Source organism: Canis lupus, chromosome 10, assembly GCF_003254725.2.
Source record: "Canis lupus dingo isolate Sandy chromosome 10, ASM325472v2, whole genome shotgun sequence".
Taxonomy (NCBI): Eukaryota; Metazoa; Chordata; class Mammalia; order Carnivora; family Canidae; genus Canis; species Canis lupus.
The window spans coordinates 8140720-8153105 of record NC_064252.1 but is presented as its reverse complement, the minus strand read 5'-3'; the positions used below and the strand labels follow the sequence as shown (position 1 = coordinate 8153105).

Genomic DNA, 12386 nt, shown 5'->3' with positions numbered 1-12386 from the left:
GTATCCCAGTACCTGGCACCCAACAACCACTGATGTGCTGAATGGAGGAATGACAACGATCCCATGGATCATCATTTCCCACCTTGCCATCTCTGCCATCTCAACGGCTAATGGTGGTGCTTAAAGGTGATAATTGGAATTAAAACCAGTTGGTTCTTTCACAGGAGTTAGCAGTTCCTATAAGAAGGTGGGAAGTTGAAAATGCAATCTGACTTGAGATCCAAAGATAATTCAAATGTCCTATTTGGTCAAAAATGTTTACTTCTTCTCCATCTTTTTTTCCCCCAGAAGTCTGTCATCCAAAAATGTGACTAAAATTAGTTTGTTGGTTTTTTGGCTTGAGTTTATTTTTATTTCCTTTTATTTTTTTTCCTTGCAGTTGAACAATAGACTGCCAAAGAGAGATGATATAAACAGGGAATCCAGAGAACTCACAAAATTGGTAATTAGCTCCAGAATAAATGAGCTGATTGTCCTAGTGGATTTAAAGTGTCAAACCTAAAGGTCAAATCTCTTTCCAATAAATGCCAAAGGAATGCCTACATCAGTGGTTTTCCACAGGCAAGTAAAATATTCCCCCAAAACCGCTGGGGTCAACAGAAAACTGACAAATTTGAATTTTGTCGAATAAGGATAAAATAAAAACAAAAAGCCCCAAACCCTAATCTCACCATAGTATCAGAAAACAAAGCCTGTTAACACCAAGAATGAGGAAAACAATCTTCTGAATAGAATATGTTTAGTTTTGTGGGGAAATTTTTTCATTATTGTTGCCTTTTTCATGTCATTATGAAAAGAAGCTTCATCATGGGCCAGCATTTGGGAACTGCTAATCTAAACGTCCACTATAAAGTTCTATAAAAATATTGTTCTTACCAGCACAGTGCCTAGTACAGTTTATGTTCAACTAATGTTTGTTGAATAAATTGTTCAATTGGTCTTTTACTTCTTGCAACCAACAGGGCATTAGCTAGAATTGGGCATCCCTTTTGTTAAGCAAAGATCTGTTTATATTAGTTATAAAAAACAGCCAGGACTCTGGTTATTCAGATTTCTAAATCGGTCTTCCAAACCACTTAGAGATAACACTTTCAAGATAAGGAATTTATAAAAGTTACTCAGTTCATCTATGTAAGTTCCTATAGAAAACAATGTATTAAGAGCTGATGAATATGCAAAGATGTAAGATATAATCTGGGCTATCAAAAAATATACTAGCCTAGATGGAAATAACACATATGCTAGAAATATGCCTTAATAGAGGTAGAAATAAAATACATGGAGTTACAGGGAAAGAAATATTGCTTCCAACTTTGGGGGAGGAATTGGCAGGGATATGAGGGTGTTGGGAACCAAAGAAGAGCTGCATAAAGAACTTTTTAAAAAAATATCTCTGGGGTTAGCCATTTTTTAACTTTTTTTTTTTTTTTTTCATTTTTTAACTTTTGATCTCAGGATCTCTTTACACTCCTAAAAACTATCAAGGACTCAAGATGCCTTTTGTTTATATGGTTATACCTATCAATATTTACTATATTAAAAAATAAAACAGTAATTTAAAAATTTTGCTTATTCCATTAAAAGTAACAACAGTAAAAGATACACATTTTAAATGATATCTTTAGTGAAAACTTAATTGTATTATCCAAAACATGAGTTTTTATTGTTTGCAAATCTCTTTTATATCTGGCTTAACAAAAAAAACAACTGGATTCTCATGTCTACTTCTGCATTCAATCTGTTGTGCTATGTTGTTTTGGTTGTACTATATATACAAATAAAATCTTGCCTCACTCGTTAAGTTCTTAGAAAAGGGAGGAATATTTTAATAACTTTTCCAGAAAATTTTAGATATTCTTCTTTAATATTACACTAAAGTTCAACAAATGATAGTCTGAAACTTTTACCAATAAACAAATGTAATTTCATACAATTACATTAAAACTCAATGGTCTTGCATTTTGAATGGGTCTTCTAACTTTGCATAATTTTGTAACATCACACAATGTTTATTTAAAAAACATTGGTTCATTGGATTATATGTAGATCTTTTATAAGTTGACATATTTCATTATCAATATTTCATTATCAAAATTCATTAATATCGCCACTGATTTCATCAGAAAAGTCTTTAAATGCTGAGAAGCTGTCAAGCAAGCTGAAAGAGGTAGACACAAGTTTTCCATTTTATTTTTTACCTAAAAGCTTGAATTTACCATTGCCAACAAATACTGACAGTTGTTTTCCTTAAAGTGACAGGATCACTTCATTCATTAAGAAAATGCATGCCAAAAATATCCAAGTCTCAATAGCCACAAGTTTGTCTCTTAGTCAATCTGTCAAGTAAACTGGTGTTTCAAATAATTGCCTAAGTGCTTTGCCTAGAGACAACCACTGTTCTTTGGTATATAAAAGCCCTTTATAAAAGTGTATTTCCCATTACTTCACACAGAATGTTACAAAGATAGGTATTCAAGGTCAAGATTTAATAAAATTAATATAAATGCTATTACTTACTTCATCAAGGCCATTCTTATGTGAAAATGGCTCCCCCACCATGTGTATGTTAAAAAAAAAAATAGAATGACTATGAGTAAAGTTTGTTGCCACCACCTTGATTCATGCTAAGATACCAGTAGTGTTACCCACTTTTGCATTTCCAACATCAGTGCAAATATCAACACAATGAAAAAAGAAAATAATGTCTTAGTATAAAAATAGTTTTTACATTGTGATTCCCTTGAAAGGGTCTCAGAGACTCTAATGGTCTTCAGCCCACACTTTAAAAACTGCTACTCTGGCACATTGCTTGGCACATAGCCAGCACAGTAAATATTCAATAAATATTTGTGGAACAAATGAACAATGAACAGAGAAATACATGTATAATTTATCCCATAATGTTTAAGAAACAACAAATGGTTAGAAAACAGTATCAGTTGTCTCTTTAGGCTTCTTACTACTTCTCGAAGTAATTAATACATCTCCTATTTCATTTAGTCTGCGGACAAAGGCAAACTTTTAAACTATTTTATCACAGTGAAGAGGATATTCAAGACAGATTTCTGAAAGTAACAATCAGAGCACTACAACCCAATTTTCTCAGCATCAATATTTAAAATTCACAAAATTATATGCCCTGCTAAGGGACAAGAAAACAAATTCTGAATTAGTGTCATATCTATAAAAGGAGAATTAACTTGTTGATAAATTCACTCAACATTTATTGAACCCACATCACGTACATGGTACCATTAATTCATGTAGTTTCTACCAATAAAAGCCTGCAAGTAGAGTAACCAAAGAATTAGACCTTTTGGAAATGCCTGAGAATAACAGAATTGTGACATTAAATAGATTCAGAACTAGAAAAGAAAAAACCTGGAGAACACCTAATACATCAATTTTTGAACATGAAGTCACCACCCACCACAGGTAAAATATTAGTTATGAGGTGTTTCACAAGTAATTTGTTAAAAATTAACTTCAGATGCCAAATCTTGAGAATAAGGTTTTAAAGAAAACAACTAGGATGTATTTAGAGTTATCTCTTTAACAATGTCACCCTCATTTTGTTTTCTGACATAAATTCTTGAGTGGGAGAGAGAAGAGTGGAGTCAGAACTCGCACCAGGAATGTGCAGCCTAGACCATCTGTTCCTCAAGTCTATAATCACAATCTGCCGTATGACTCTGAGTATGTTGCTCATGAAATATCACCCATCGTGTGTATCCCAGTGGGAAAAAAAAGTGGGCGAAAAAAATGAACTGATCTAAACCTCTTATTTTATAAACAGCAAAACAGAGATAAAGAGATTTGTCAAAGGTCAGACAGCTAGTTGGAGAAAATATTAGGCTAAAATCCCTCGTCTTCATACTGTGGCATCTGCATTTTCCTTATTATTCAGTTCACATAAAAAGTAAGAAAAGGACATAAAGAATTGTACCTAATATTGACAATGCAAAGGTTACACTGTGTCCGTTAGGGTATACCAATGGTATAATTAAAATAGAATTATGGACATCTTCTTCTGCTATTAACTGTAACTTTACTAAATGCTTTTTTTTTGCAGGGACTCCTGTTTTGAAAAGCATCTAGTCAAATACAAGGATTTATTCAATCTCACAGTAATATTTTATGACTTCTATCTCCAATATAAAACACAAATCTTTTTCTTCTAAAATGTACATTGATTTCACAGCTCATAGCTTCTATATTATATATGTGTTTCATCTAATAAGTCTTTCTTAATATTTAAAAAGTGCCGACAAGAAGCAAGCAAAACCCACATAAATCATTTTTGATTACTAAAAAAAAATGCCTTCAGAATTTTTCAGTATGACTGTTTCATTTTGCTGTGTTTACACAGTACTGTTTTGTTTTGCTTTTCTAGTACTTGAGTTCAAATTCAAACTTTCTCACTGAGTAGTTAGGTTTCATTTGGCAAGTTTTGCTCTGAGCTTTGAAAACCTCAGATGTAAACATGGAGTTTATCACAACTTCCTTCCTTAAGTAATATTCTTGATTATTTATTAATACCCCCCCATGGAATTTATAGAATGTGAATGTCAATGTTTCCTCATGACATTTTACATAGTTGACTTTCCTTATTGAAAACATTCATTCGATTTTTCTATGACACTATACGGTATCGTTTTCTTCCTCCTTTTCTGGAAATTACTTCTCTATCTTTTTTTTTAAGATTTTATTTATTTATTTATTCATGAGAGACACACAGAGAGAGAGAGAGAGAGAGAGAAAGGCAGAGACAGGCAGAGGGAGAAGCAGGCTCCATGCAGAAGCCTGATGTGGGACCTGATCCCAGGACACCAGGATCGCGCCCTGAGCTGAAGGCAGGCACTAAACTGCTGAGACACCCAGGGATCCCTGAATTCTCTATCTTGCATTGTATTTGCTTCTGATTTTCAAACGGATAATGCACCAGAGCTACCCCTTCAGTGCCCTCTGTATTTCTCATGATTTAATCTCTTTCTTGTTGATCTTACCTACTCTTACAACCTCAACCACGTCAAGATCTAGCTCTAACACCGAATCCCGCTCTAATGCTGCATCTTCTACACCTATTGCATAACATCAACTTGCATTTGCACACTGTTCTAATTTACAGGCCCTTTCACATACATCATGATACAGCCTTAGATAGCTTGCAAGAAAGAATCTTTAGCCGCACTTTAACATATTATTCAAATACTGTGCACGCATATATCTTATTTGATATTACTACTAATGAGAAACATTTTTGAGCACCTGCACCAGATGATTTTGTATGTGGGTATATATCATTTAATCCTATCGACCCTGAGGTGGGCTTTCCTATATGGTGTAGATTAGTGCTATTTGTCCAGTATTTCTGGCTCTCTGTTTTTCAGGCAAGTTAGGAGTGCACTTCCTGGCCCCCCTGTGATTGAGTGAGACCATGTCATTAGTTGTGAACATAAATGATAATGTGTGTCACTTTGAAGCCACAGCACTTAATTGTTGCTGTGAGACTGTCCAGAACTTGCCCTCTCAACAGTGACCAGCAATGTTCTATAATTAGATGGTGGCCGCTGTATTAGCCATGATCCTGAAGCAAGAAGACTTAGGGCAGTGTCCCTCATCTGATAGTGAACATGCAATACAAGCAAGAAATAAACCTTCAGTGTTTTAACCCATTGGGATTTGCAGATTATGTGTTCCAGCAGAATCTTGGATCCAGAGAACAATGTGCTTGAGGTCATAAGGCCAGTAAATGATGGGAGCCAAAATTTGAAATGAAATCTCTGTTAATCTCTGGTACCACATGAAAAATTCCTCAAGGGTAGGGACTTTTGTGCTTCAGATTGCTGTCCTTGTTTGGGAAAATAACAGGATCTGGAAGGATGAGAAGTCCAGTGCCAAAGACAATGAGACCACCTTGAAAAGCCCTGATTCTCTCTTAATCTTCCCTTCTATTCCTAAATACCCCACGGAGATTCTTACATTGGTCAGAAAACAAGGCTCTCCTCTCACATTAAGATATTAAAGGCTAAGAGAGACCCATAGCATCTTGGATGACAAACCAGTCCCAACCCTTCAAGATTGAAGTCTTCACTCAGCTGCAAAACTGACCGTGTAGTTTCTGGTCATAATAAAATGACGGAATAGAAAGATCTCATTTCCTGAAGTGACTGAGCTCCCTGAGGCCCTCCCTGAGCTCCCTGAGCACTCACCACATTCAGTGCCGCTTCTCTTACCGACCAAACAAGTCAGTGCCCAGATGCAGACCTCAGAAATACAGTGCCCTGATTTCAATCCATAAAAGAAGAAGAGGAAGAAAAAAACAATCCATTTGCCATGATGCTAGAAAAATGTATATGCTTTCCAGTGGAACAGAGATCACTGGACCCAAGGAGAAGGAACTATAGCAATAGCTCACTTTTTTGACCTGAAAGTAAATAATAAGTAAACAATACGTACGGAATTAACAATATGAGCTTTTAGAGACCACCTATATACAGAGATGTGGCTGTGGTTTCAGAAGAGAAGATAAACAGTAGTAACATCTCATTTTGAAACACAAAGAAAATTTATGTAGCTAACAAAATGTACAGAAGGCAAAAAAAATTTTTTTTTTTAATGTACAGAAGGCCAGGAGGAGAGGTAGAGGAAGGGGGTAAGAGTATCAGGACCCTCATCTGATAAGGTATTGTTAGGAGATACTAACTAGACAAGAAAATGCTAATTGACCCTCGGAATCCATTCTTCCTTCTTTGTGTAATAGAAGTAATAGAACCCTCTGAAATTTTAGCTGAATATACATCTCTCAGCCTCCCTTGCTGAGATCATGATACTCACTTTTGGCCAATGGAATATAAGCCGAAAGATCGAGGCACCTCCTTTACAGACAAAGCCCCTTACCTCAGCCATCCTCTTCCTCTCGGAAATGGCAACGACTGTAGCAGCCTGCCTGGACCCTGAGATGGAAGCTCCTTGAGGGGAAAGACAGACTTAGCAGGTCATGAAGCAAAGCTCTTCACCAGTCTATCCACCAGTGGGCGATTACTTGCCCTGGGCTCTTGCAGGAGAAAAATAAACTGCTGATTTATCTAAGTCACTCTCCCTGGAATCTGTCACAACTGCTTGGCAGGTAGCCTATCCAAAGCTGAGGAGCAAATATATTATTTATTGTTATTGTTATAAAAGTGAACAATAAGGAAAATGTAAAAGTCAAAACAACAGTAAACAGTGGTGGACAAACTAGAGAAGAAAGAACAGAGATAGATCCTTACTTCTCATGACTGGATATCATATAAAATAGATGAATCAAGAAGCAGGACTAGAACTATATTGACTAAAATTAGGGAACTACCAGAATGATTTAAAAACATTACTCCACAAGAGTGAGACCGCGATGGGGAGGGGTGGAGTTGGAGGCAGTTGCTTTTCATCTTAAGTTCCCATGTACCAAGATGCATGTACAGGTTTTTCATAAAAATAAAGCTTGTACGTGCAAAAAAGATGGAACAGACCATTTCACCTAAAGAAAAACTTGCTAATGTAGGCTGACTAAATCCTACGCCTGGAACTATAAACTACAGCATCTATATCTATCACTACCAGACTATTTTTAATGAGTTGAATACAAGCCCTAAAAATATGTGTCCCTAAATCATGTTTCAAATATTTTAAGTTAGAACTTTGCCACCATTCCAGGAAAAGAAAAGTGTTAGCACTGGAAACTTCAAATAAATATTTGCTCTTGTACCAGAAATTTTAGCATTCCTCCCCTCCAAGTGTACTTTCTATTGTAGAAAGTAAGAAAATTATGAAATAAAACTCTCATGATAGTATGTGTTGTGGCTTGAATCTGATAGGGCAGATAAAGGAGAAATTTTATGAAAATGGACTGCTATTACACTGAAAGATAAATCTTAATGACCTCCATCAGCTATCCTTTGATACCATGTTGACCTCGGGAGAGAAGTCATGAATGAGATCATAGAGTGAAAGAAATGAAATATTTTTGCAAAATGTTCTACAGCGGGTTTTTAAAAATTAATTTTAGGTGATTAAATTATGTTTTAAAAGAATTTGGGCGGGGGAGCGCCTAGCTGGCTCAGTCAGTTAAGTGTCGGACTCTTGATCTCAGCTCAGGTCTAGATCTCAAAGTCGATCTCACAGCGGTGAGTTCAAGCCCCACTTTGGGCTCCATGCTCAGTGTGGAGACCACTTTAAAAAAAAGGAAGAAGAAAAATGTGGGTATTCCACATGCATCTCAAACTATTCATTTGTTTGCCTCTTTACCAATTTATTTTTGGTAAACTCAATTTGTTTCTTTCTTTACTAATTTATTGTTCTTTCTGTATTCCTGAGCCTGTTAAAAACTACTCCCATGCACCCAGCCAGTAAACTTCAAATCTGGGAGTCATCCTCAATCATTGTCTATTTTGACCATTCATATCCCCAATTGACACTAAGCCGTTAGTGCCAATTTATTTCCAAGATTTTGCTCAAATACACCCTTTTCTTTTTACCTTTCATCTAAAATACAGTAATGGCCTCTTACTGGTCTTCCTGCCTCAATCTGACTCCCCTCACACCCACCTTCCCTACAGCTGCAAAAGTGCTCTGTACTAGTTCTGCCCATGTCAATACCCCTGGCTTCATGTCTTCCATACTCATTGGCACCTACAGGGGAAAATTCAACCAATCTACCGTGGCATTTGAGACCTATCAGGTTCGCTTCTCCTCCTACTTGTATAACTTCAGCCATCAACACTCCCTGGTACACTATATGCCACACGAACTCTCTCATTCTTTACCTTGTCTCTAGTACCTCACACATTGACTAACTCCTGGTAGACATTCCATAAGTACATTTTGAATAAATAAATAAATGTTCTGATGATAGCCAGCTCTTTATCATTTCCCACACATCTTTTCCACACTCACCATACCACCCATATACTCACATATGGAATGAACTCTTCATTTTTAACCTCCAAGACCCAGTTTAGATATCATTTCCTCTTGGAAACTTTCCCTTATGGCTGTTCCCCCCACCTCAGCCCTCTCCTCATCTCTTCCATCAGAAAATGAACCAATTCTTCTCTATACTACTTCCTACTTCAATGCCTCTATTACCATATCTACTACTGCATTTTAGGGTTTCAGGTTTTTATGTATGCCTCTCCCCCAGACTCCTTGAGAGTAGTCTGTGGTATACACCCCTGTAAAATAAAGGCTCAAGAAATGTTTTCATTATCACTGAACTCTATCTCTGAAACTATAATACACTATATGTATTCGTTGAATTTAAATTAAAAAACACATTATCAGATGTTAAATGAAGATATTAGGCCAAGATCCATAAATAAATAAATATTTTCATTGAACTGAGCTCAAACGTCACTCCCTCTGTTTCTCTGTTTTCCTCCACTAGGGTCTTATGCTGTATCTAGGCAATGTGGTAAACAGGAAAGAGTCCAAACTGGGTTCAAATTCTGACTCCATCACTTAGCTCAACTCATAAATCTCGAGCAAATTAGTTACTCTTTCTGATCCTAAGTTTCCTTACCTACATAATGTATCGTAACACTAATTTCATTAAGTTTTGGAAGGATTAAATGAGATAATGTTTTTGAAAGTAATTAGAAGATTGCTCAGTGAATTCTACTCCTCTTACTGAGGGGGAAAAGCAAGAAATATCGTGTAGAGATAGAGTTAGAAAGTGAAAGACAGCGTGTGTATGTATATGTGCGTGTGTGCATGTGTGCATGCATGTGCATATGTGGCAGGGTTTAATTAGCTTAGTTTTGGACAGGGTAAGAATGAGGCAATTGTCTAACAGACAATTCAGCTAAGATTAATTTGAGATTAATGTTTCTATTACAGCAATTATGTTTCAGTGACTGCCAAAAAAAATTATCTTTTTTTTTAATTTTTATTTATTTATGATAGTCACACACACACACAGAGAGAGAGAGAGAGAGAGGCAGAGACACAGGCAGAGGGAGAAGCAGGCTCCATGCACCGGGAGCCCGACGTGGGATTCGATCCCAGGTCTCCAGGATCGCGCCCTGGGCCAAAGGCAGGCGCCATACCACTGCGCCACACAGGGATCCCCAAAAAAATTATCTTTGACAAAAAATTCAGGTTTTGTAATCAACTGTTTCAATCATATAGAGTGATCTAACTTTATGCATGCATGAAGCAAACATATTAATAAAACAAGAATCTGACAAGGTAAACTTTTGGTTAGTTCTAATTTGAACATCTCAATAAAAGTTAGAAAATACTGTTGCAACTCAACTAAAACTACCAATAGTACTCACATTCAAAGATAAAACTGTTCTCAGATTTATGACTAATTTTGCATCACAACTCTGATAATTATCTACCACATTAGAGGTATTGAATTCCCAGTACTAATCTTGTTTAGTAATTAATTTGCCATTTGAATGCCAATAAATTCTATTGTTTCCAGGTTTTTCTTCCAAACAGAATGCTAGAAACTTTTTATATTTCATAATTACACTATTATTTGAATTTAGATTATTCTACAAGCATTCTGAAGCCTCCTAATTACACTTTATTGAATTCTTATTAAATGTTGTTTTGCAAAAAAAAAAAAGGGCTAACATGTTATATAACACTCTATAATTCCTTCAGATAACAGGAGAGCTCAGGAAACATGCATGCATATATTCTGCATGTAGGGGAAAAAAGACCTCAAGGATGGACTCTAGCCAAATGATATATGAATCAAAATATCCTTAAGAATGGTAAAGTTGAGGTATAAAAGGTATGGTGGTAATCACTAAATGCAGTAGATGTTATATAATTAAATGAAAAAGATAAAAATAATCCTGGAAAGGGAGAACATATAAAAATAACAATTCCACAATAACCATGTGCATCTACAGCCCCATGTGGATCTTAGGTAACAAAGGCACAGCAGAAAAAAATAAAAGAATCCAAACTCCTCCTGCAGAGAAGCATCAAATGCTATTGTATCTTTTTTTTTTTCCAAATTTAATCATTAGTTTAGGTTCAATGATGTTTTTAAACACTTTTTCAAGGTCACAGAACCTAAAATGTTAACCTTTCAAATCCCTATGAACTATAAAAGTAAATAAAACAAAGAAATGATACGGCAAACGATTGAAAACTAAGGGGGAAAGATCACAAAGAGAGGATAAAACAGGACAAGGAATGTCATCAAGTTCGTCCATGATAACACAAAATATAAGTGATTTAAATGGACCTACTAAAAAAAGGACTCTCCTATAGAGAGAGTTACAAAACAAAGAAATGGCATAGAGGGAACCTCTAAAAAGCAGAGATAAAGAGAGACTGTACACATGCATACACGTACACACCACACAAACACACAAAGGTGGCAATACAAATAAATACCCTTTAAAAGAGAATATAAAGGAAACTGCGCATCCACACTGGGAACTGAAATAGAATAAACCCACTCTGAAATACTTCTGCTAGACCAAGTGCAGAGAAAATGTGTTGAGGAAAAGGCCAATCCCAACTCATCTCATGTGCAAACACTGTTCCTGCAAGTTAGTGAAAGCGAATCCAGCAGATCCGGCCAGTTTCTAAATAGGCACCAAGGCCAGAACGCAGGTAGGTCACGGGTCTAAGGAGCTTAATAACTGGCATAGTATCTCGAGCCAACAGTTAACTCTGGCAAGCCCTTCCGGCACTGGAAGCCACACGAAGCAGGGGTTCTGAGGCAATGCTCATGCCTAGCATACCAAGGATCTGAGAAGCACTGCCATGCCTGACTTTTGAAAAAAAACAAAGCAAATGTGGAAAACTAGGGAAACTGCCCTGGAAAGTCTGGATGCTACTTCAATCAGAGCAAAGAAATTCAACTCTAGGGCACCACGTCTTGCTCCAACCATCTCCAGTTCTGATGTTCCTTCCCCCTCTCTTCACTGTGGCCACTGGAGTCAGAAAAGTAAACTCTAGTAAACCTAAACTTTTCTCTTTTTCCCTTTGAGCACCCTGCAAGATTAAGAAAAACACACATCAAAGTCAGCCACAAGGCCTCTCACTTCCCAAACTGGGCGAGCCCACGATGCATTCATCCTTTATCTAACAGACGCTGGGGACAATGTGAGAAACAATGCGCCATGGTCCTTGCCTCTGTGAAGCTTAGATGTTGGTGAGAAAGATACTATTGGGAAGTGCAATAAGGACCACAGAGAAACAAAGGGGAATAATGAGGAAGCCATCGCAAAATTGTAGGGAAAAGTTCGATACAGCACATGAGAATAGAAAAAAAAAATTACGAGAACTTCACAGTTCTGGCTCAAGCAACTGTGCAAATGGTAGTATCATTTACGTAAGTTAGGGAACAAGAGGGGAGGCTTAAGTTTGGGCAA

General features: G+C 36.6%; 1 protein-coding gene across 4 annotated transcripts in view; it reads right to left on the bottom strand.

Moving 5' to 3' along the window:
- The window catches only part of MSRB3 (methionine sulfoxide reductase B3), a 176469-nt gene that overhangs the window by 151018 nt on the left and 13065 nt on the right, over window positions 1-12386 (bottom strand). The window contains exon 1 of one of the 4 annotated variants that reach the window (XM_035696602.2): window positions 6901-6987. The exons of the other annotated variants lie outside the window; for them this stretch is intronic. Coding sequence (XP_035552495.1) covers window positions 6901-6909 — 9 coding nt within the window. The 5' untranslated portion in view covers window positions 6910-6987. Of the gene's footprint in view, window positions 1-6900; window positions 6988-12386 lie in introns of those variants that run through there. 4 annotated transcript variants of the gene reach the window in all.